The sequence below is a fragment of the Ptychodera flava genome, chromosome 7, assembly GCF_041260155.1.
Source record: "Ptychodera flava strain L36383 chromosome 7, AS_Pfla_20210202, whole genome shotgun sequence".
In the NCBI taxonomy this organism is placed as follows: Eukaryota; Metazoa; Hemichordata; class Enteropneusta; family Ptychoderidae; genus Ptychodera; species Ptychodera flava.
The window spans coordinates 15,981,052-16,007,051 of NC_091934.1; the positions used below are offsets into that span (position 1 = coordinate 15,981,052).

The 26,000-nt window shown below is 37.1% G+C and overlaps 3 protein-coding genes across 3 annotated transcripts in view; 1 reads left to right on the forward strand and 2 right to left on the reverse strand.

The window, feature by feature from the left end:
• Positions 1 to 26,000, reverse strand: part of LOC139136864 (protein sidekick homolog) — a 311,194-nt gene that overhangs the window by 70,526 nt on the left and 214,668 nt on the right. The gene's annotated exons all lie outside the window — the stretch shown is intronic.
• Positions 3,365 to 8,354, forward strand: LOC139137746 (uncharacterized). The gene is made up of 6 exons (XM_070706011.1): positions 3,365 to 3,462; positions 4,981 to 5,098; positions 5,643 to 7,286; positions 7,679 to 7,826; positions 7,944 to 8,131; positions 8,340 to 8,354. Exons 1-6 carry the CDS (start codon positions 3,458 to 3,460, stop codon positions 8,352 to 8,354), a joined length of 2,118 nt encoding a protein of 705 aa, XP_070562112.1. The 5' UTR covers positions 3,365 to 3,457.
• Positions 10,147 to 18,991, reverse strand: LOC139136869 (uncharacterized). Its single transcript, XM_070704706.1, has 4 exons — positions 18,747 to 18,991; positions 18,318 to 18,371; positions 17,799 to 17,870; positions 10,147 to 11,643 (listed from the first exon to the last, which is right to left on the reverse strand). Exons 1-4 carry the CDS (start codon positions 18,949 to 18,951, stop codon positions 10,616 to 10,618), a joined length of 1,359 nt encoding a protein of 452 aa, XP_070560807.1. The 5' UTR covers positions 18,952 to 18,991; the 3' UTR covers positions 10,147 to 10,615.

Here is a 26,000-nt window from a genome sequence, read left to right on the forward strand (position 1 = left end):
TCGAACAGTACTGTTTGAGTTATAGGACTAATTACAAAACTTCATAAAATATGCAAATGAGTTATTTATTAACTTAATACTTTTCAGTCCTTCACGGGACAATTAAATATTTATCTGATCAATATCTGTAGTAGGTTTCATCAAATTTGGTACCATAATCCCAGAGTTATATCACTATTACTAATTACAAAGTTCATTAAATATGCAAATATTTGGTGCAGTTTTTTCGGAGTTATATGATTAATTACAAAACTTCATAAAATATGCAAATGAGCTATTTATTAACTTGACACTGCCCAATTATTCTCAGTACAATTAAATATCTATTTGATCAATATTTGTAGCGGGTATCATCAAATTTGGTTTTGGAATGTCGGAGTTATGTCAATAATTACAAAAGTTTATTAAATATGCAGATGAGCAGATAATTGACATGACACCCACAGTATCATCATAATGTTCTGAGATTGTCATCTATGTAAAGTTCCATGAAATTTTGTGTAGTATTTCTTGGTATATGTCGACACTGTCTTTACTGTCTCCAAAGGAAACCATGATATGAAAAAAAATGATATTTCATCACTTCATTAATGTACAAGCCACACTAACCAAAATCTAATCAGTTATTGCCATCAGCATATAGTACCTGTCTACCAAATCTGACTTGAATCTGTTCCGGCGTTTTTGAGGTGTCATGTAAACAGACAGACAGACAGGAACACAGACAGACAGACACACATGCACACACGGTTAGACAGACAGACATCTCTACGACATTAGCTCACGTGTGTGAACACATGAACTAAAAATTAACAGATGCATTCTAATTCTAACACAGAAACGTATTCCACATATAGCTAATTTAAGCGTCATCAAAGGTGAAACATTGCAATACATTCAAACATGTACACAATGAAGGTGACTTTACATAGAAGGTCACGAGATTTAGTGAACGACTACAAATTCGAGGATACAAACAACAGGAAATAGCAAAGACCGTGGGAGAAGCTAGTTATAACTAAACGAGATAAACACACATGGACCAGCAGTGAAGCGGCACCAAACGAAGCTGTTCGTGGAAAAAAGATGTTCGCATTGTGAAGGCATTTATTTAATTCTCTCGTTGGGCGGGAAACAGGGCGTTTCTCTTACGTCAGAGTAAATACGTGTGTTTTATTTTCACACAACTGATGTCGAAGCGAATCTGTGAGATAGCACGTGCACACTTTATAGGATGGACCAGGGTCCCTCCACAAAACCGTGGATTGAGAAAAGCATGCGATGATGATAGGCAGTGGGAAACGCTTGTTTAGGGCACTGGGGAGTTCTTGTTGGGTGCACTGGGAAGAGGGAAATTTGGGAGTTTAATAAGCTTATAGTTCAAAATAATCTCCCTTGAAGATAAATGAGATTCAGAAAGAAACATTGGCTGTCTCAAATCATCCCTTGATTTAAATCAAGATTTCAATAAATTGCTGAATGACTTCTATATGCCAATTCAAAATTCCCGGATAGTATGTTTCATTAATAGCAAGCTAATAAAATCTCAGACAGCAGTTTTACCTCATGGCATCGACTCGAATATGGACGTGGTGTAGCTCATACAAACGTCATCCGACTGAAATCAGATTAGAGGAATAGTGATATTCACAGACATATACGGAAGTGTCGTTAGACCACTGTCCTAGAGGGACCATGGTTAGAGACATTGCTGAGTTAGTGACGACATTTATGAATACATCGTGATAAAAGGTTATTTAAGGGTTAGTCTGGGTGGCCCAGACTCTCTACTGCTGGGGGCGCTGTCGCTTACGCCCGGAGAAGGTAAGGGCATGCAAACTGATCTGTTTGGGTAAACTGTCTTTCCGGGCGGGCAAACATTTTTCTCGTCTTACTTGTGGAAATGAAGCCAATTTTCCTAGGTTACAGGGCCTTCCATATGAACCTAACCACCAGTGACTGTACGTTATACAGTACCTTTGCACATAAAACACCCCGGCTACAGATTCTCGAAGTTGTATGGTTTGCTGTTCTTGCATATTCATCAAATGCTAAAAATCATAATACTAACATTTGTGAGTCTACTTCGTTTATTCATTCAGTTACCACACTGAGAAGACGACAAATAAAAATTGGACTCCTTTTCAGAGAATGTTTTGGGCACAGAAATTCTACGAGTAACGTTACTGTCATCAAATGATTTGAATAAATCTAAAAATTATCAGAAAAAAATAACAACTGCTAGGTGAATTGACACGACATGTTAAATGATAAGTTATGTGGTATCTCCATGGATACAATTGCAGCCATAAGATAAAAATGTCCTTAATACGCGAGGCATTGACATTTAAGTCATAGCCTTTATGTGTCCATCGCTTGTGCATGCGATAATTTGTTTTTGTGTATCCTGAGTCCACTTACCTGTAAACACTAGTTAACTGCTATGTACTTATTACAATAAGGTGAACATTTATAAATATAAATTTGTACGACGTGTTCACTTCTCAAATCACAGAATGAAGTCAGGGCTACATCATGGGTACGGTAGTGGCATGCACACTTGTACTTTGGTTGATAGGAATTTCACTGCAAAGGCCTTTGACTTCATGTTTCCCCTAAACGGAAGGAGACTGTGTTGAGATTGGCATACGATGCACGAGACCCTTTTAGGGACTGGTCAGTCCCTTCGGCCTTGGGGGGGGGTGGATTATTTTTTGCCGACGTCAAAAAGTGGCTGACCCCCATTCCAACTTTCGAAAACAGGGTGACCCCCTATTCCAACTTTCGAAAACAGGGTGACCCCCCCCCTACGCGAAACAAAGGTAAAACAAAAGGTGGAATATAAATTGAATAATTCTGTATATATACATATATATATATATATATATATATATATATATATATATATATATATATATATATATATATATATATATATATATATATATTATTTAGGGTGTATTTTAAACATTCAGTCATTCTGTGTTTTAATCAAATTGTTGTCATGTCAGTTGTTAGATCACAGGGTACAGGGGAAAGTCCCCTGGGGTGGGGAGGAAGGTGTTTTTTGTGCAACGGTTTACCTTATTTGATTTTGACTGTGGTATTTCAAACAAAGAGTTCAACTCTACACCGTCTGACTGCGTTATTATTACCGACAAGTCCTTATCTCCTCTCCAACTTGTGTATGCACCACTGTAATTGCTCCGAAAACATTGCCAACTTGCTAATCCGCTGTCCGTATCAGCGGATTAATTGATTGAGTCAACACCACAGCCGTCCCACACGCATCCTTATTTTAATGCGTGTGGGACGGCTGTGGTGTTGACTCAATCACTTAATCCGCTGATACGGACAGCGGATTAGCAACTTTGCAATGTTTCGGAGTAATTATAGACTATTTCATCAACAGAATTCTCGAAAACTCTGCTATATTGACAATCTTTAATACTCGAACATGAGGTAAGTGTGTGATTTTCTTTCCCTTAGCGGTTCTTGAGCGACATATTTGTCTGTATTCATTGTTTAGGTCAGTTGCACAGGATCGCCTCGACCGTCCGTTCGTTCGTTTAAATAATTGCTTGAATTTGTCCGCAGTAGACTGCAAAATCCGTACACATTTTTTCTTTCATGTTGCTATTTTTGTGTTTCTAGTAAGTGAAAAAATCCGGTGACAAGCTCCTTTTTCATGATTGCTTGTGATTAAAAACAAACCTAGCGTTTTTTTGTATTGCCTTGCCGCTCGATTTTCAAAATGGCGTCTATTGACGATCTACGCTTGTTGTGTGGAGAATCGAAATATCCAATATTTATCATACAGACAATGAGCGGGATCAGTTTAGAAGAGTTTTTTGTTACATTTTGGATATGGAATTCAACTTAATTTCAAATGTTTATCTTTAATTCTAAAAGTAACATAGAGTTAAAACACGGCTGCTCCTGACGCCATTTTGATTTTTTTTTTTGCCGAGTGGATATTCGATTTTCTTGTGATCTTTTTTTGTCCGCCTGGTTTGTCTACTATGTGGTATTTACTGTGGGCTTCCTTGCATCAGATGATTCGAAATACCACTGGAATTACTTCATCGTCGCGTTTTGGTCAATTTACATTTTCATTCACGCGATTTTCTCGGAGTATATTAATGTTTTGACTTTTACCTCGAAGTATTCCGTAAACGATTTCACTCGTGTTGTATGAAGCCATATAAGTGCTTAAGGTGGCGTACTAGGTTCGTGACGACATATTTTTAAACTAAAAATTTCTCAATCAAACAATTTTATTATACCTAAGATCTATGTATCACTGGAAAGCTCTTTCTATGAATTTTATTTCTGAATCATAAAATTGTGTGTTACGTGAAGTGTGTCTGTGTTTTGGGTCTGTAAACACGGAATTTGATAAATTTACCTAAAAGAGTATAAGTCAATCTGTAAAGGCACAATTGACTTGACAAACATGCCACTTCAACTTGGGTACATTATATAAAATAACGTATCTCAGATTTTTGAAACAGGCACTAGTTTTTTAACAGTCGCCGGTTAAAGTTTTAAACCACATTTTCCACACTTCTTAGTTTACTCAAATTATGATAATTAACAAACAAAACAAAATATAAAATTCGGAGATACGTTATTAGAGACCAACTGTTCGATAATCATCTGTGAAAATCTGGTTTACTTCCTGCCGTCCGTTCGCCACTTATACTCTTTTGAATAGACAGCATTTTGTTAAAATGACAAGCAGAGAAAGTGCTAATTAAACACAGGAAGTCGCTATGGATTCCTTTGTTTAACACAAAGTTCAAGAGCGGGTAATTGTCTTTCGGTGAAACTTACGGCACTAAAAATATGCCATCATGATTGGTCATTGTATAGGGAACATTTTGCAGGCAAAATCTAATTTTTCAGTTTTTTGAAGTAAAATTCGCCTACGAACCTTTCACGCCCCCTTAATACATGTGTTTATTGTGTCACGTACAGGTCTCCACGTTTCAAAAAGATGCCGCGCAGACCAAGAAAGTGGGCGTTTGATAAAGGCCATTTCAAGAAGCTGAAAGAACAGCGACTTCAGAAACGTAACTTGTTTTCTAAAACACAGGTATGTTTATTTTTTACATGTTCTTCCAGTACAACAATATTCACACATTGAAGGTAAAGTGTAGTTACCCAGAATGTTACTTATATACAGATACATGGTGTACAGCCTTCTGTTCTGCATTGTAATTTTTTTTTGAGTCCATATCAAGAACATACTTATATTTTACACCAGTGAGGAAGATTAAATGGTATCATGGTATCTATCTGCTCCCAATTTTGCCAATGTTTGTTTCTTTTTTTTTTCTTGGGGAGTGGGTGCAGTTTTTCCACATTTTACGTTTTATATAAAATTTAAAATTTCATGGAGTATGATGAAATGACTAGATGTTTTCAATATTGCCCACATATGTGATGGCCTTATTTGTGTAGGGAGTTCATGTTATTAGTATTATAATTGTAGCTAGTCTTAGATTTGTTGTCGTTTTTTTTGGGGGGGGGGAGATTCATTGTTGTTTACTGCTTGTGCAGATTTTTTTTGTTATATTATTTATTCCGGTAAATACAGAGTGAGTGACATTGTTTTCTTATCTGTTGTTTCTTCATAGATTGAATCTGGTGTTCTGGAAGACAAAGTCTTTGACTTGTCCTTTCTACACCAACACTTAAACCAAGTCACACTGCCGTCTGGCTGGTCACACGTGATGGTAGAGTCCTCTCTTTATTTCCAAAAGGTAGAAAAGATAGGAGAGGACTTGAAGACATCAAGAAGGATTACTATCATGGAAGATTTACAATGGAAAGTGGTTATCCATGGGAAACCTGTTCCAGAAACTCACACAATTTTTCAGGGTTTTCCATCAGTCATTGATTCAGTCCAAACATTGAACAAACTAGTTGACTTGATCAACAACTCCTGGATCTGTTCAGGAAATGCTGATAAAGTATATATTAGTCTAGTTACTGAAAAGGGTGGGGAGATTGTCAAAGCTGTATCCTTCTCTGGTGAGCAAGGTGTGTCTGCCTACATTGAAAGTGACTACGGTGCCAAGGCCATCGATGGAAGTGTTTACCAGTCAACAGTCAGATCAACTAAGTGCACTATGCTTACAGACAACAAACGATGTGCCGAATGTACCAAATACCGTGGTAATCTCAGAGCACTTGTGGCCAAGAGAAGGGAGAAAGATGAAGTGAACTTGTCATGTTCGAACAGCAGGGTGAACTTCAGGTATTTAACAAAACCACAGCTTCAGGAGCGTGCTGCCAATCTTCGTAAAGATATGGATGTTGTAAAACGATCACTCACTAGGGCTGCAAAGCGACTCATCATCGAAGATGGCATCGAAATAGACAAACCTACACAGTGTGACATTAAAGATATCATGGAGGAATGTACAGATAATGTGGTCAAGGCTTACAAAGAGGACAGTTTCCAGCGTTTGTTTTGGGAAGAACAATTAAGATATGCAAAGTGCACCGACAGCAGACAAATGCGCTGGCATCCCACAATCATTCGCTGGTGTCTCTTTCTAAAATTCAAGTCATCCGCCTGTTATGATGCTCTCAGAAAGTCGGGATTTGTAAAATTACCAAGCCAGAGAACATTGAGTGATTACTCAAACTATATAAAGCCGAAAGTAGGTCTCAACAAGCCTGTGTTGAAAGAGGTTGTGTCAGAGATTAGAGCCAAGGGTATACCTGAAGATTTGTGGTATGTTGCCCTGCTACATGATGAGCTGAAGGTGAAGAAGGACTTGGTCTATGATAAATATACCGGTCAACTAATTGGCTTTGTCAATCTAGGCAACGTAAATGAAGAATTGGTCAATCTTGAAAGACAAATCAATGGGGAGGATGTGAACATTACAGATATCGCCAGCCACATCCTTGTTCTGATGATAAGGGGACTGACATTTGAACTTGAGATGAGCATAGGATACTGGCCAACAGTTGGATGTAGGTCAGATCACCTGGTCGATATCATTTGGCCTACCATCAGTTGTCTGGAGTTATCTTGTGGGTTAAAAGTCCTGGTATCAACAAGTGATGGTGCATCCTGGAACAGAAAGTTTTACAGGATGCATAGAGTACAGGGAGCTCCAAAGGACACACTGGTTTACAAGTGTAAGAACCCACACAGCTTGGATAGACGGTCAGTTTACTTCATATCAGATGTTCCGCATTTAGTGAAGACTACCAGAAACTGCTGGGCAAATTCTGAAGCACACAGGAAATCAAGAAGTTTGTGGGTAAGTAAATTTTGTATATGAAACAAAATGAAAATTGCAGCTGAACTTGAAGGTGATGACACATGACATTTGCAATCAATAATATTTAATATTTAGTTGATTGCATATAGCACTTTTATACAATAATTATCACTTTTAAAATGACAGGGTGTCAAGGACTAAGATTATTACCTGGTCGCGTGTATGGTGTTGGGTTTATTTTGTGCCGATTACATGTCACAGTTTTGGTACACAAGTAACATTATTATTACACTGTTTATTGAAATTCAAGTTAATCTGAAGTGTTGTCTGCCAAGATATTGGATCATCGCTCAGTGCATTATTACCTTTGAAATTGTGTTGTTGATTATCTGGTGTTTCTCTCTCATTCACACATTATTTCTATTTTCTAGAATGGCAGTCCAATTTTATGGAGACACCTGACACAACTGGTTGTAGCAGACCAAGCCAGAGATATCCACCTTCTTCACAAACTGGGCTATGAGCACATCAACCTATCATCCTTCTCAATTATGAGGGTCAATTTAGCTGCACAGGTAGGTCTTTAATATTACTTTGACAATATACCTGCCGTTCTGGCAAATTAAAAATTTACAGGAGCAGACTAGTTTAGAAAACTACTGCTGTGTTTTTGATCTTTTTTCATTACATTTTCAGTTTTGAGTGAGAGTGTAGCCAATGCAATAGATGTGTTTGGTCCAGAAGAAGCCAAAGAAACTGCCAACTTCGTTCGACACATGGACAAATTCTTCGACTGTCTCAATGTAAGGAGCACAGAGGAGCACATCAAAAAAAGAAAACCCAATCTGGCACCATATGAAAACATAGATGATCCAAGGCTTGAGGTAAGTAAATCCATACTTCAATATCAAATTAATGACTCTCGTCATTTTTCGGGGGGGGGGGGGGGTGGGCTGGGAGTAATACAGTTTCAGTTGTCAGTGAGATTTGTGTGTTAAACCTTTACTACAACCTGCTTGGTAACTAATGTTCTTCACATTTTTTCTCCATGAATGTGATAACAACAAAGGCCCAATAATGTTCATTGCACAGCTTCTCATACATTGACATGTGGATTTCATTTTACAGTGGTTGCAGAATGAGTTCCTTGGCTACTTTGATTCTTGGGAGGTTGCTGTACGAACGAGGCCTGGGCCATTTACCAAGTCACAAAGGGATGCAATGATGCTTAGCAGACAAACACTGGAAGGGTTGAGGATGACAGGTATGTGAAAGCATGGTCATTCCTATTTTGATATAGGGTAGTGTTACATGTCATAACTGTGCTAGTGATCTGAAAAAATGATTTTTGTTTTCATAATAAAATCATTTTGGATCAACATAGAACAATTGTCAGGAATTTTTTCCAATAAAATACTACCATAGAGAAGCCAGAAAAAAATTATTCTAGTTGCATTCAAATTACATCAGCTTGTTTTTATAAAATAAAGTTTATCTCTTTCTCCCTGATTTGGTTCAGTATACCGTATTACCTGCCCAAATGTATAAATAAAACGTTGGATATGTGATTTGCTATTATTCCACAAGCATGCGTTGCCAAAAGTCGACCTTTACTTGGCATGTCAGGCCACAATATGATCAACTTAACTAAAAGATTAAAATATTTGTAATGTTACAAATGTAAATATTAGTGGCATTGGACTTCATCAACTTGCTATTATAAAACAGACTTCATCGGCACAATATAAAATTCAACAATTTTTTCAACTGTTTGCATATAATCTGATCCCGGTATATAAACCAAGTGTTACAGTAATTTGCCCAAATTTGTGTGTTAAATAGTTTGGTTGGTATTGTACTGCAGGTGCTAGAAGTACAATTTTTCATGTTTTTGGACAATAAAGTTATGGTAATTATAATTCTTTCTATTGTAGTAAACTCATTTGTGGAAGTGACGAAGTATCTGCTGCGTCATGGCGTTCAGTATTTCCTGAGTGAGAAGTTGTGCCAGGATCCTCTTGAAGCTCACTTTAGCAAGCATCGACATCGTGGTGGTGCCAACAACGATCCGACAGTCCAAGCATTCGGCTATCAAGAAAATGCGATACGATTGCAGAAATCACATCATCTGCACAGTGTCACTGGAAACACAAGGCGGTACACAAGGACTGTTGAAGAGATCATCGATGACACCCCACTACCAAAGAGGTCAAGGGTCACGTTTCCTTGAGAGAATGACATTGAACCTTGTTCATCACAGAGTCAAATTCTCTGGGGGGAGGGGGAGAGACCATTTAAAAATGATAGGTTACTAGGTCAGTCAAAGATATTCATTCACATTGAGCCCTGATTCATTTGCATGTCCTTGTTAGAAGGATAACAAAAAATTTCTGAGTTTTCTAAATGATGTTGTGGTATCACACCTTCAGTGGTCAGGAGCTACATCTTTTGACCTTTTGTGTCCATAAAAAGCTATCAATTCTCTAGAGAGAGAACTTGTTTTGAATTGCTTTTATCATACCACTTGTGGGGGGACTGTGATCATATCATATTTCATTTGTACTATGGTGATTTCAATCTGTTTTGTACCACTGACAGCAATATTACTTTGACTTGCAATTTGTGAAATGCAGACTGATATAACTGAGTAGATTGTTATTGTTTATTTGTCCCAAAACTGTTCCATATTTTTTTTCATTGTCAAGTCAAAAGAGACTTGGCTTTTTTTATTTAGTTGACTGGGTAAAACCATAGGTGAAAGAAAACAGATAAGCCAACAGTATGTTCACACAACAGGAGCATTATGATATTATTACACCAAATCAATGTGAAGCAAAATTCTTGTATTAATGTTATCATTTATTTAGTAATTGAAAGTTTAAAATGTTTACATGTAAATCCTGCTAAAGAAATTATTGCAAATATTCAATGTGAATCATGCTAAGTCATAGCCAAGACAATTCATAAAATGTTGAGAAATTATCGTAAATATTCAATATGGACCAGGCTATAACTTAGCCAAGAAATTCATAAAAATTGAAAAGTACTGCAAATATGCAATGTGATTCATGCTTGGTCATAGCCAATAAAATACATAAAAGGATGAGAAATTATTGTAAATAGTCAATGTGATTTGGGCTAAGTCATAGCCAATAAAACACATATGATTTGTAAAGAAAATGTTACAAATAGATACTGTTAAAAAAAAGTTCTACATTAAATTCAGTGTTCAGGGCTAAATCTCTTCAATTGCAAGTTATTGCTATGCAAATTGCACTTTTCCTCAATAATTCCTTATCAAGGCAATGGTAATAAATACAGTACAGACATCAAAAGTTCACAGTGCCTTTGTGACTAATGAAAATTCCTCATTTCAGAGTTTTCCTCAGTCCTTTTGAACCCTTCACATGTAAGCTGTTAGTAGTTTTATGTAGCTCAACCACACTTCTACTGAAAGAGAAGCACCTTACTTGAACATAAAGGTTCACAATCATTGAGAAAAGCTGACAAGACAAATCATCATTGTCGGTGTTTCTAGTAACCGATGCCCACAGTGAATTTATCTGTCTACTAGAGTGTATTTCATCAATAATTGGCTTGTGAATGACCTTGTTTTGAGAAGCTCTACCTATCTTTGTAATGGTAAGGTGTCGTTTACATACAGACTCAATTTCTACAAAGAGTGAAAAGGCCACATCTGTCACATGGAAAAGTCCACCTCTGTCCTGCTTAGAAATCCAGGCTTTGGTTTCAGGCACTTTGTCATCATGTTGCTTATCTTGAACTTCACGCATTTCATTCAACATAGTAATGTATTCACTATTTTTAGACTTTTTTTGCAGTTTCCTCAACAATGTTGAAGGCACATAACCAGCGAAATACCGTAATGCTTCCAATTCTTCTTTGCTCAGTTTTGTAGCATTATCTATGTTTTCTGCACTTGTTGTCTTCTCAGACTGAATTCTTGCTGTGACTGCTAGCCTATAAACAAATAACCGAGTCATGGCAAATAAATGTCTGTCCATGTATTTGACTCTAATAAGTGTCTTAAAATATGACATCAATTTCTCGGTCACATCCTCATCTACCCATAGGTTGAAATGAGAATGCCACACTTCTTCTGATTGGCTGGCAAAGGTTTTCATTCCATCACCTGCAGTAATGGTCTTCCATACCTTCTGACACAATATTTCAGAGATGTTATTGTCCACGGCTAGTCCTCCGCGTATATTTGAAGCAAGAACACCAGCTAACTCGCAAACTTGATTTCCATGGACGCTGCCTTCAAATGCAAGATTCTCATCACAATTGATTGTTTCGAAAGTTTGCAGTATATATGATGGCATGTCTTGTCGCAAGTTATCCAATGTGTACATTCTCTGAGGCTTGTAAAAACCTATAATGAAAGAATAAGACAAAATCATTTTAAACACAATTGAACGGTTAGATCGAAAATGAGTTTTAATTTCTTGTACTACGTCAACACGTGTAATGATTTTTTTATAGTTTGAAAAAAGATAAGTAGAAAATACTGAAATAAAAAGAGTGTTTAACAAGCCTAGTGAGGAAATGCAGAGATATGACATAGCCTGGTGAGGCGGAGCAGAAACATATCTACGTGTGAATTAATGTTATGGATCTGTTGATATGCTTAATAAATATTCTTAAACTGTACTTGAGTGTGTTTCTTTCACTGGTAACCATTTTTAGCTCACGTGTGTAAACACGTGGGCTATTGTCATAGCGATGTCTGTCTGTCTGTCCGTGTGTGTGTGTGTGTGTGTGTGTTAGTGTGTGTGTGTGTGTGTGTCTGTCTGTCTGTCTGTCTGTTTACACGATAACTCAAAAACGCCTGAACGGATTCAAGTCAAATTTGGTACACAGGTACCATATGCTATTTGCAAGAACTGATTAGATTTTGGTTAGTGTGGCTTGCATATTAATGAAGTTATGCAATATCGTTTTTTTCCGTACAATGGTTTCCCTATGGAGACGGTAATGACAGTTATTATTATTATTATTATTATTAGACTTTATTTAAACTCGATAGACTGTTGAGCCGAAGGCTCTTCTCACACAGTGTCGAGATGCAAGAAATATACAATATGTACATTAAAAAAAAAAAAAAAAAAATATAAAAAAAACAGAACAGAGAAAAACAAAACATTAAGACATCAAGAAACAGACGACAAAATATAAAAAAACTCCAAAAATGGCTCAAAAATTACATTTTGCCCAAAAGATGAGACTTACATTTCGTTTTAAAAGAGTGAAGAGTAGAGCAAAATTTGACATCTGCTGGTAAACTATTCCATATTTTGACACCGCTATACGTAAAACTCCTCTTAAAAATTTGAGTTCTGTGTCTTGGAATATATAATTAATTTCTGTCTACAGATCTTGTACTACGACTGTGGACGTTCTGGACACTTCTAAAAACATTCAAATAATTAGGAGCCAAATTATTTTGGACTTTGTACATCAAGACTGATTCATAAAAACAATCCTTTCTCTAAATGGTAACCAGTTTAAAACGTCGAATAAATTACGACTAGGAGTGCTAAAATCTGAGTCTAAAAGTACTCTGGCTACAGCTTTCTGTAGTCTTTCAACACGAAGTAAAAGTTTGTTGGAACAATGACCCCATATGTTAGAACAATAGTCAAAATGGGTAAAATAAAACAATTGTAAATATCATCTTAGCTCTCTGAGTTAAAAAGGGACGAATACGTTTTAGATGCAGCAATTTAAAGGCTACCTTACTACAAACTGAATTTACTTGCTTTTCCCAATTTAGGGTGTCGTCAATGGTTACACCCAACAATTTTTCATGGGTTACACAATCGAGCTGATCATTGCCACACATAACATTGATGTGATTTTTCGTTCTGGCTTTTTTCTGCGTTGTACCAATGACAATAATCTTTAAGTTGTTTTCTGTGAATTAACACACATGCTATTTTGATCGCACCAGCGTGTGATCAGATTCATATCTCTGCTCAGCTTGGTTTCAATTTCGTTAATTTTGGGACTGATCACCTGAGCTGCTGTGTCATCAGCATACATATACATATCAGAATTTTCAGAAGCCAGAGGGAGGTCATTTATAAAAAGTAGGAACAACAGGGGCCCTAAAATAGATCCCTGCGGTACACCTGTACTGACAGGAAGAGAATCACTCAGGGTTCCATTAAAGGACACCAACTGAGTTCTGTTTGCGAGGTATGAAGTGAAAAAGCCCATTGTCTGCTCTGAACAACCATAAAGTCTGAGTTTCTTAAGTAAAGTACCATGATGAACTAGGTCAAAGGCTTTTCTAAAATCAACGAGTAAAACACCTATTAGATTTCCACTATCGATTGCCTGGTACCATGAGTTGGTAATGTTAGTCAAAGCTGTTTGACAAGAGTGGAACGTACGAAAACCGGATTGTTTATCTGACAGTAAATTGTGCAATGAAAGAAAATTGTAAAAATGACTATGTACATGTCTTTCTAACAATTTTGACAAAACAGGAAGGACTGAAATAGGTCTGTAGTTTGAGATGTTATCTTTGATACCCTTTTTGAACAGAGGAGTTACTTTAGCTGACTTCCATTGACTTGGAAAAGTACTTGTTGTGATTACATAATTAAAAAGAGCTGTGAGACTCGGTGTGATTTGACCTGCGCCAATTTTCAAAAATTTTGAACTGATGCCGTCTAAACCAGTGGATTTGTTACAATTTAAATTCATAAGATATTTCAAAATGTCTGAGTCTTTTAGCAATGGTATATTGAATTTTGCATCATCGGGAAGGTGTTTTGTTATAAAATTTGTCAATTTGTTGAGAAGGTCATCGTTGTTGTTTGCTTGTTTTATGTATTCTGAAGCTACATTTGTGAAAAAGTTGTTAAAGTGTCAGCAATGTCTTTATTGTCAGAAATTTCATTACCTTCTCTGATAAGAAATGTAGGATTCTGTGATTGTGAGCGTGGAACGAGATGTTTGAAAACTTTCCAAAAATCGTTTGAGCAATTATTCAACATACCATTGTAAAAATCACGTTTAGCTGCCCTGATTAAACCTGTGACTTTATTTCTCCATTTCTTGTATAATTCAAATGATTTATTTTGTTTGTGATTATCTCTAATCTTGATTGAGAGTTCAATATCCTCATTCCACCATTCTGGAATTTTTGGATATTTTACACGTTTTTCTTTGATTGGTGCATGTTTGTTCACAACACCTAGAAACAACTTATTCCATGTGTCTAACATATCAGTGATATTATCAGAACTGCTGACAATTGACCATGGAACTTCTGCAAGATCTCTACAAAATGTTTCCGACTAAAATTTCTTTGTACATCTGTATTTAATTGTGTGTTTACCTTTACCAATAGATTTGCTAGAAGTTTGTCGAATAATATAAGCAGGGAAGTGATCGCTTAATCCAATACACGCTACGCCAGTATGAATTATCTTTTCAGGGTCTGTCGTCAAAATATGATCGATACAAGTACTAGAATTATTCGTCACCCTTGTAGGTGAGTTTATCATATTTACCAACCCAAATGAACTACAGATCGATGTCCATTCTTTACAATTTCTACTTTCCGTTAAAATGTCTACATTAAAGTCACCCATTATAATTACTTCAAAATTTTCGCTGATCACTCGGTCCAACGTAGATTCAAACGTAGTAAACCATGCGGCGGTGGAATCTGGAGGCCTGTATATGGTACCGAGGAGAATTGGTTTTGAGTTTGTGAAGTTGAGTTGCATCCATAGATCTTCGATGCCACTGGTTTGAAGGTCGGGCCTCTCTATATATTTCAGGTTGACGATAAGTACATCGCAACACCACCGGCGGATTTAGTGTGCCGATCTCTTCTAATAAGAGTATAACCGTGAATATTGCAGGTTACATTACTGTGGCTGTCATTAAGCCAAGTTTCGGTAATGCCACAGACTTGTAAATTCGACTCAGTTAGTATGCATTTGAGTTCGTCGAAATGTTTGTAAATACTCCTAATATTCCATGTGCATATCTGTAAGCCTTTCGGAGAGTTACAAGGAATAATTATCGGACAAGGCGAGATGTTTGATGCATGCACAGGTGATTCTGTGTCGGCAAGGCATGCATCACAATACCATTTTAATAGCGTTGCGTCACTGCCTTCCAACAGCTGTTCGTCAAGACATTGTTTGTGCCATGATCTGTAGCAGCAAATACAGTACACTTGCGTATCGGAAAAATAAATGGTAGAGTTACAACCTGAGCATAATTCCAGAGTAGTGGGACAACTTTCCTGGTTCCTGTTGACAGCGACTAGGTCAGGCTCTACACCAGGTCCTGGATTGGTGTCAATGTCATTCGACAGAAGCAAACACAGTAAGGCTAGGTAGAATGATGTATTGACACGTCTAGCCGACTTTCTGCTGTGTGCTGAGCAGTAATTCCCTATCCCCAAACACCGGACAATAATTTCCTTTCCATAAAAGTTTGCAAAGGACTTGACGGTCGGCCAAAACATTCCATGAGTCTTTATGGACTTATTCTCAAAGTTTGGGTCTGATGGACTGCTGCAGTACAGGTTATGAATGATACATTTCAGGAGCACCATGAACATACACCCAGCAATGGCAGCCATTGCACAAACTCGGTGTCTACAGTGTAGACATATATCAAGAAATACTGCACAAAATTTCATGAAACTTTTTACAGATGACAATCTGAGAACATTATGATGATACTGTGAGTGTCATGTCAATTGCCTTCTCATTTGCATATTTAATGAACTTTTGTTATTAGTGAGATAACTCTGAAATTCCTGCACCAAACTTGATGATACTTACAACAAATATTGATCTGATATAAATCTAATTATACTTAGAAGCATTGGACAGTGTCAAGTTAATAAATAGGTCATTTGCATATTTTATGAAGTTTTGTAATTAGTCATATAACTTTGATATAACTTCACCAAATGTGATGAAATCTGCTGCAGATACTGATCCGACTGATATCTAACTGTAGTGTAAAGCATTCAGTAGTGTGAAATTAATTAAGGATTCATTTGCATATTTAATGAACTTTGTAATTAGGTATATAACTCTAAAATTACGGCACCCAAGTCAGTGAAATTGGGTACAGATATTGTTTTGATAAATATCTAATTGTACTGAGAAGCATTTGGCAGTGTCAAGTTGACAAATGGGTCATTTGCATATTTTATGAAGTTTTGTAATTAGTGATATAACTCCAAAATAACTGCACCAAATGTTATGAAATCTGCTGCAGATACTGATCCGACAGATATCTAATTGTGGTGTAGAGCATTTAGTTGTGTGAAGTTAATTAAGGGTTTATTTGCATATTTAATGAACTTTGTAATTAGTGATATTACTCCAAAATTACAGTGTTAAATTTGATGAAACTTGCTACAGATGTTGATCTGATAAATATCCAATTGTACTGAGAAGCATTGAGCAGTGTCAAGTTAATAATTAGCTCATTTGCATATTTCATGAAGTCTTATAATTAGTCATATAACTCAAAAATAACTGCATCAAATGTGATGAAAACTGCTGCATATACTGATCCGACAGATATCTAACTGTGTTGTAAAGCATTTAGTAGTGTAAGTTAATTAAGGGTTCATTTGCATATTTAATAAACTTTGTAATTAGGTATATAACTCTGAAATTACAGCACCAAATTTTGTGAAACGTGCTACAGATATTGATTTGATAAATATTTAATTGTGCTCTGAATCATTGAACAGTGTCAAGTTAATATAGGGATTATTTGCATATTTAATGAACTTTGTAATTAGTGACATTACTCTAAAATTACTGCATTAAATTAAATAAAACGTGCTACAAATGTTGATCTGATGGATATCTAATTGTCCCATAAAGCATTGAGCAGTGTCAAGTTAATTAACAGCTCATTTGCATATCACATAATTTTTTGTAATTAGCGATTAAAATCTGAGAGTACTGTGCTATGTTGAAAAAACCTGCTTCATTTAGTGATAACATATATCTTATTGTTCTGTGAAGCGTACTACTATTAATGAACCTGTAATAAAACACGTGAGCATATTCAGTTCATATCTGGTACTATTTGATGATCACACTTGAATTCCCCTCAGTGAGGTGGGCCATTTTTTATTTTTAAAAAGGAAAACTGAAAGGAATTCACATTATTGCGTCAATCTTTTTCATATGCCAAGGAGGGAAAACCTTTCCTTTTTTCTTGGCGTTATATTATATCAACTAAATGAGGGAAAATTACAGCATTGAGGCACAAACAACTCACCCAAGTGTGTCCTCCCTATCCAAAATGTATTCAAGCATTTGTCTTTCAATTTAATTCATGTCCGATTTATAGTTTTGTGTTTTGCAAAACATTTAACAATTTTTTTCCAAGTTTCAAAAAGGACACTCACTACCGCTTTTTAATTGACAAAATTATTGTAATATAACGACAAAACATTTTTTTTCCAATTTGTCATGTCATGCCACCATGGAAGCAAACAAACAAACAAACAAAACAACTTACCGGCACCTGGTGATTTTCTCTTCACTGACTTCATTGGGCGCTCTTCACTATTGTTTCCATCACTCTGGAATTCTGAACAATGGGATATGATGTTAAAATGTGGCTTTCCTAATACTTTACAGTGTATGACAGGGGAATGGCGACCCAAGTCACACGATGCAAGTATAGAAAACACAAACTGTTGAAATCCCTGTGAATTTATTTTCTGGCGAAGGGAAATTCCCCTTGTTGATACTGCTAAATACAGTCCCTTGGCGACAGTAACTCTAGCATGCACTAAATGTTGATTTCCTCAAAAAGTGATCTCAATGATCAAACCACAGTCCCTCCTTGGTGGAGGGACTGTGATCAAACAAATTCTTGTATCACATACTCATTCACTTCTAATTTAGTGACAGTGCTTATGTCCAATTCTGATCCTGGTGACACAAATTACAAACACAATGCTCCATGGTAACCTTCTCGTAGAAAAGTCTAACCGTACTTACATAGTACAAATGAAAAACGTGACTAACTCACCTTTTTTGGCTTTTGACACTGTTTCCACTTCAATGGTACGTTTATGCTGAGAGGCTGTAGACAAAAAAAATGCAAATATATCAATGAATATACCTTTCCACACTTCACTTTCGTCACAAAAGATAACTGAATCGGTCATTTCAAGTGCTCCAATAAGTCGCAAGGTGACATGAATGAGAAAGTACGGAATTCACAATGATACTCAGAATCACAGTCCACCAAATGCAAGCGTACTTCAGCTGGCCTGGCAAATAAATAAAAACTTTCCGACTACATGTACGCGTGGTAAAGAGACGTCATTGGAAAGGGCTTGCAGAAGGGGAACTATCTAGATCAAACGAGAGCATGTTGAACACAATTCGGTTGAAATTTTACACCCAACTTGAGCTTAAGGAGTTAGAAGATCGGAAAACAAAAATTCAAAAATACCTTTGACGTTTGACAGTCCATGACCTTTCTGCACATGTCCTCGAAAACCGCTGGCGGAGTTGTATTCCTTATCGCAGACTGGGCACATGAAGATCGTTTTCAAAGTAATCTGTGGTTTAACATCGTCATCTCCGCTTTCTTCCCCTAAAATTGAACCCCAATCTATGTCTTTGTTGTCAAAAGAGATGAAATCCTCGCGCATCATCGTTGTATCACTGACAGCTATACAAGATACCCTGCTAAATTCAAGCGTAAATACCACAACATCCGGTCTCAGTGACGCCTTGATTGTTGCATGTCGGGTAAAAATGACGTCAGTGTTTATGCTAATACGAGCTCAGGGTGTCATAAACTCCGGAAGAACTCCAGCTGGCGAGCAAACAAGATAGCGGTAGCGTAACGCGCACCCTGACAATAGAATGTGCTGCGTTTCCCGACCGTTTGGTGGAGGGACTGTGAGTGACCCTGTTCTAGTGTTCCCATGAGGCTTTGCTTCCTGGAACTCGTACCGACAGGTACATATTTACGTATTTCATTATCGTTCACTGGGTAGGGTGTCAATATGGCAGCCAAACAGCCAAAGGTACTGACGGAAATCAGCGAGAATTTTCTCCGTTGTGGGATCTGTACTAAGCAATACGAGAATGCGAAAACTCTACCGTGCCTGCACAGTTTCTGTGAACCATGTCTCGGTAAGACAGCAGACAAAAATCGTGAAGTTACATGTCCTGAGTGCTGTCGAGTACACGAACTCTCCGATGATGGCGTAGCAGGAACTGACACCAATACGTTCCTGAACGATATAGTCGAGTATTTCACGAAACGAGATCGCGATCACGTGTCTGAAAAATGTGGAGCGTGTGAGGGAGGTGTAGTAACAACACACTGCGTTGAGTGCAACATTGATATATGTAGAATCTGTTCTAAAGCTCACACAAACATTCCTTTGACGAAAGCACATCGCCTACTACAGGTTGCTGAATACTATGCAACGATGTCCTCTGACCCAGCCTCATTGGAACCACTTATTTACTGCAACACCCATCCAGAGTATCCGAAGGCATTCTACTGTGATACCTGCAATACGACAATCTGCCTGAAGTGCACTGCATTAGATCATCCCCTGACAGGACACAAATACCGCAGTATAGAAGATGCAGCAATGGACTTTACTCGGCAATTGTCTGTAATCATCGACAAAGTGAAAATGAAAGAAAAACAATTCATTGAAGGCAGAAGCACAACGGAGGAGGTATTAGAATGTCTTGATGAATGTTACCAGAGAGATGAGGAAAACCTGAGAGAGCACATCGATCGCACAGTCGTAAAGGTAACACAGCTAATAAAAGAGAATGGTGAAAAGCTTTTAGCAGAGTTGAAATACGAATACGAGAAAAGGACAGCAAACTTAACAACACAACTGAGAGAGCTAGACAAGGCTGGCAACTATCTTACAAGTGTTTGCGAATATCTCGAAAACTTACTGCATTACGGCAATGCTTCGCAGCTAGTGTCGGCGAAGACAGCGATTGAAAACCAAACGGAAGAGCTGGTGGAAGTGAAAAGCAGGGTAGAGCCAATGGATAACGATTTCATTAAGTTTCAACCATGTGATGACTTTTGTCAAGATAAGTGTCTCGGGGCGATAACAGTCCAATCAGTGTACCAACTCGGCGAGGTCCTACAATCGTACCAGTAGATGAAGAAATTGCGGTAAAACTTTTGAACACAGACAACTCAATTGGAATAAATCAAATGAGTTACAGAATGTCAAAATTGAAGCAGTGCTGAAGCCACCCGACGACAACACACAGGAACTAGAAGTCGTGAGCGAAGAGAGAGGAATGTTGACTTTGAAAACACGCGTAAAAAGACAAGGTGTACACGAACTTTCAGTAGCAGTGAGCCAAAGGCCAGTGCACGGGTCACCGGTCAGAATCAAGGTCATCCCAAAGAAGAGATTGGTGTGTCAATTTTGGGAAAAGGGTTTGGGGATTGGCCTGATAGGTTGTATACAGGGAATAACAATGATGAGAAACGGTGACGTGCTGGTCTGTGAGTATAGTAATCAGAGATTACAATCTTTCACTGTAAAGGGAATTCTTCGAAAGATGTTCGACTTTGCAGGTGTCCATACTTTCCACCCCAGTGATGCAACTATTTCAGTTGATGGTAATATCTTGACCACTGATTCTGGAAGTAATCAGGTAATTGTCTGTGATGAGAATGGCAATGTAGTCAGGTGTTTTGGAAAGGGTAAATTTCGGTATCCGATTGGCATAGCTTTTAATTCTTTCAATGGAAGGGTTTATGTTGTGGATAATTGGGCTCACTGTATTCACATTTACGACCAGGGCGGCAATCATATCAAATCATTTGGTGGTTTCGGAAATCGGAATGGTCAGTTTAGCTATCCCACATTTGTCTCTATCGATAATACTGGCAATGTCTTTGTATCAGATAGTGGCAACCATAGAATCCAGGTGTTCAATGGTGATGGTCACTTCCTCTATACATTTGGCTCCGAGGGAAATGGTGATGGTGAACTTGACTATCCCAAAGGAGTGGCTGTTGACAAACACGGCCATGTGTATGTCGCAGATTGCAACAATGCCAGGGTCGTGAAATACGAATCACGTGGCAAATACGTTTGTAATGTCGATGATGCGAGTGATGTTCTTAATAGTCCCATGAGTGTCTGTGTTACCGATGAGGGCACAGTCATAGTAGGTGATCAGAAAGGTAATTGCATCAAGGTGTTTGCTCTGTCGTAATGATTCAAACATTGATCATTTTCAATGATTGAAAACAAATTTAAAATCAATCAAATGCCTTCGATCACACAAATGAAGAGGTTGTTGTGAAACGGTAAAAGGGTGATGAATCATCTCAGTATGGACGTATACCTAACCATAGTTCTATCGCGATGATCTAAGTCACTGATCGTGTGGCGACAGAGTGGTAAATGGACTAATCAGATTTATATCGCTGGAATGCTCTTCACTTTTGAATTTTGTTAATACGTACTATATGAGAATCGACGGGAGACAGGGATATCTCGTGACAAGAAGTCTTTTGATTTCGTAGTTTTATATGTCATGGCTTATTATTGCAAAGAAACAGTGGCATTTTCTCTTCAACGTTTGCAAGAATGTAGATTTCACCGCCTACTCGCTCAATTTTGTGATCTTTCAAATAAGGAATTCTTGATGTACTTTAGTCCATTTGTTTGTTTTTATGACATTTTGTGGATTATTTTTGATTGAGGAGGACTGTGTTGCTGTCTTCGTAGTAAGATATATAATGTAAATGTATTGCAATACAGACTGCCAATAAATTTGGCAGTCTGTATTGCAATACAAAATTCATATTCACTTTTGTTATTTTTGCCGATGATGAAACGTTTCTACATCATGAGATATGGAAGCTCTAGACATGTGCTTTAAATCATGCTTAACTTTAATTTTTGATGTACTTTTGATTTTTGTGTTTCGTTTCTGTTTATTTTTCTAAACCAAGTGCCTAGTGTTTCGGGTCGTTACCACGGCTTCTATGTAGGTCTATGAGAAATGTAAAATGTTATTGAATTCTTTTGTAGATTTCACAATATTGTAGATTTTACAATATGCGGTACGTTTACGGGGATACTACTTTGTACTACAAAATATCTTTGACCACTAAAATGACAAGTTACAGCCATTGTGTTATATAAATGACCTGCAAATATAGAGTTGCGAAATTTATTGTTCATTGAGATTCGTTAGTTGCACAAATGGTGCATCTAACATGAGGGCAACAAGATTTTTTAAAACTGATATCTGTTGTTGCGTTTACAACACACCATGCAGTCCATCTACAAATGCATAGTGCGAGTCAGCTGTTACATTTCGAAAAGAATTTGTGGCGAAAGAGATCTTATCGTATCTTATAGAATGGCAATACGTGTTGAAAAAGTCCAAGCTTCTATTGTCAAATTTAATTCGTGGTTTCAGGAATAGCTATAATACTTTGGCTTATAATGTTTCAGCTTTGATAGCCTTAATATATCTCCCCTGAGCTTGGTGTCTTGTCAATGCAGCGACACTTTGCAACGATTAGTTTTAACAGTGACAAAAACGAGCGTAACAGCTGTCCTGAATTTGTTTCATAACTTCTGTGCTTAAACAATCTTTTGACTTGTTTTCTGTAAGTAATGTAAAAATACAGAACATAAAATCCTAAAATCGAATGGATAATAGAACAAACAACGCTACAAGTGTAAACCAGCTTCGAAAGATGTACATTCTACTCTTTTGTCTGGGAAATCATCGCTTGATCATTTTCTTTGAATCCGTAAAACACTTCAATAGCCAAAATGCTACATTTGAGCTGATTCTAAAAATTCTTGCTATGTACTACAACAGCAATGTAGCATCATTTAAAAGCTTTGGCTGAAATCGAAAGATGAACGCTTTAAGGACTAATTGTTTATGAGAATGTAATTATATCAACTTTACGATCCCTTTGCTGGCTTTAAACACGATTGCTGTGAGCCTATCAAAGTGTAGGGGAGAAAATAATGAAAAAAGACATTGACGTTCTTGAGAATTGAAAATTTGCAATACATGCAGCGAAGTGTTTGAACAACTGACGATAATTGAAACAAGAAGAGTCATAAACATCTGATTTAAACACAAATTACTAAGATGATGATGATGATAGTAACGCTGCTAGTGCTGCTGCCGCTGATGATGATGATGATGATGATGATGATGATGATGATCACGATGATGATGATGATGATGATGATGATGATAATGATGACGATATCAATGATGATAAACTTGGAAATACAATGAGCTTTAGACTATATGAATACTGATAATTGAAGTTAATTAAACGTACTTTTACGACAACTTGTGACAAGTGTTGATGTTGGCCACTTCTGTTAATGAAATAATTATTTATTGTTCATATCAAAGAGACAATGCACGACATACCTTTCAATTTTATAAACGTTTTCATTATTGTTACGATTTTTGGCAATGGACTCGTGATTTTTGTCATTGTTCTCCCTAATAAAGTTCATTAAAATAAGCGCTTGTATATGTATAATGTGCATTTTGTCGGCTAGTCACCTTATTTATGTCTGAATATTTAAAGTTGTGTCTGTACATGTGCCAGGTGTGTCGACAAGGTCATGCTGTGCGTGTTTCAGTCTTCTCTGGGATGTTGGCTAAGGTATACGTAAAATTAACTCAGAAAAAACGAAACGTCAAAATTGTCCGCAGCTGTGTTTTTAATAGTTGATAGCAATATAGACGTGTTTTCTAGATGCTTACTGTTTTCAGATTTGCATTCTATTCACACTTTTTACATGTACTTTTTGGAAGTACTCTGGCCATTTTAAGCTCATAGAATTATAGCTTTTTTTATCGGCTTCTATTTGGCTTCGTTGATATCGCATTATCTTTGATTTGAATTGCACATAAAGTTTGATGAATACAGTGCCAATTTTGCAACCGACGCATATTTTCATGTCTGCCTTTGCAGAATCAGTATTTATCATGTACGTGTTACCACTATTATGATGTCACATATTTTAAACGCTCCTCACAAATCTCCAGTTCCCCTTCCAGAGGTCTTTGTGCATGTGGTGAGGTGCAGCCAACGATGCCGCAGATATTCGTGCGCAGATTTTCAGCGGGCGTGCAAACGCTTATCAACCAATCAGGAATGTTGATTAAAGAAATTGAATACTGAATACTGAATATTGCGCCTAACTTATAGGGGAGCAATGTCCAAAGGTTGAAATGATAAGTTTAACAGTCCAGTAGCTTTCCAAGGAACACGGATGTATATTACATCCATGCACTGAACGAACGCACACTGGCCGATAGAAAATAATTGCATATTAAATAAATTGTATATTTTATCACAAAAATGGTGAGGGGGAGTGGAGGAATGCAGGGGGAGGATTTAAAAATTTTGGGGGTAGTGGAGGGGTACTTGCAAGTTTTGCACTGCCTATAGGGTAACCTGGAAATTTTTCTAACACGATTGGAACTAATTTGGGATATTTGGATCTTCAAATTTTTCAAATTTCTCAAAAGTGTTAGGTGCCCTATAGCTGAATGTTGCAATATTACAAATTACTCATAAGAACAAGTGTGTAACTTAAAAAGAAGAGCAGATAAGTTTACGTTTGCAGGTTAAAACGACCTTACTTCACCATCCAATTATCCCATATTAGTTCCAATCGTGTTTTCAGTTCCCTTACCGTTACATTTTCCAGTTTCAAGGTTGTCAGGTAATTCAATTAAAATGAATAACATATTGATGTCATCCAATTGTTCTGATGTTAGTTATAATTACACAAAATCTACTGAAAAATATTGTCAAAATAATCAAAGTTAATACAGCTATTGCCTTGCTACTGCAGTGTCACTGCCACTGCATATCGGCAGTGACAGAGATAGCTCTGACTCTGATGTAGTTGAAGAAGAGTTTGGGTCAAATGACGCTCATGACAGTGGAATATACTTGTACATAAGATCAGACCAGAGAGCAACACATGATATGGAATACCAGGAAACTTGAAAGTTATCGGGGATTTTCGAATTCTGGCATGTGAGAATAATCAAATATTAAAGAAAAAAATTGGGGTCACCATGCTTGCTTTTCTAAATTTTCACATTCTCATCGTAAAATAACACAAATTTAAAAGTAAAACTTTGAACAGTAAAGACTCTTACGAAAAAATGTGTGACTGAATGGAATTCTTTATTTTCTACCAAATTTGCCATTATTAGGCCTACACCAAACATTTTAGAGATCAAACGTTTATTTTATGGAGTATTTAATCTTCCAGTATTGTCAAATGGAGCAGCATCTAAGTCATATGTCTCATACTTTTGAAAAAATAGTTTTTGGTAGGTCACTGTGCTCAGTTTTTCACTTTGACAATTTGGCAAAATGTAGCCAGGAATTTACAAGTTGCATACCCTCTCATGACAGTCATTTTGTGTGCTCTTCAGCAGGTGCTATCCAAAAATTCCACTGATGTGTTTTAAAAATTAAGAACTTGCCTTAAGGGAATGTGGCTCTATAAACTACTAATTACAGTTAGTGTCGAACATCTGCCCACTACCTGTTTAATTTTTCTTTGCGTGCATCCCTAAGTATGCGGCTATAAGATAAAGGCGGGGGCTTGAAAAATTTTGAGAGCACTGAGGGGGATATGAAAAAAAACACACATTTCAATCGCGATTCCTC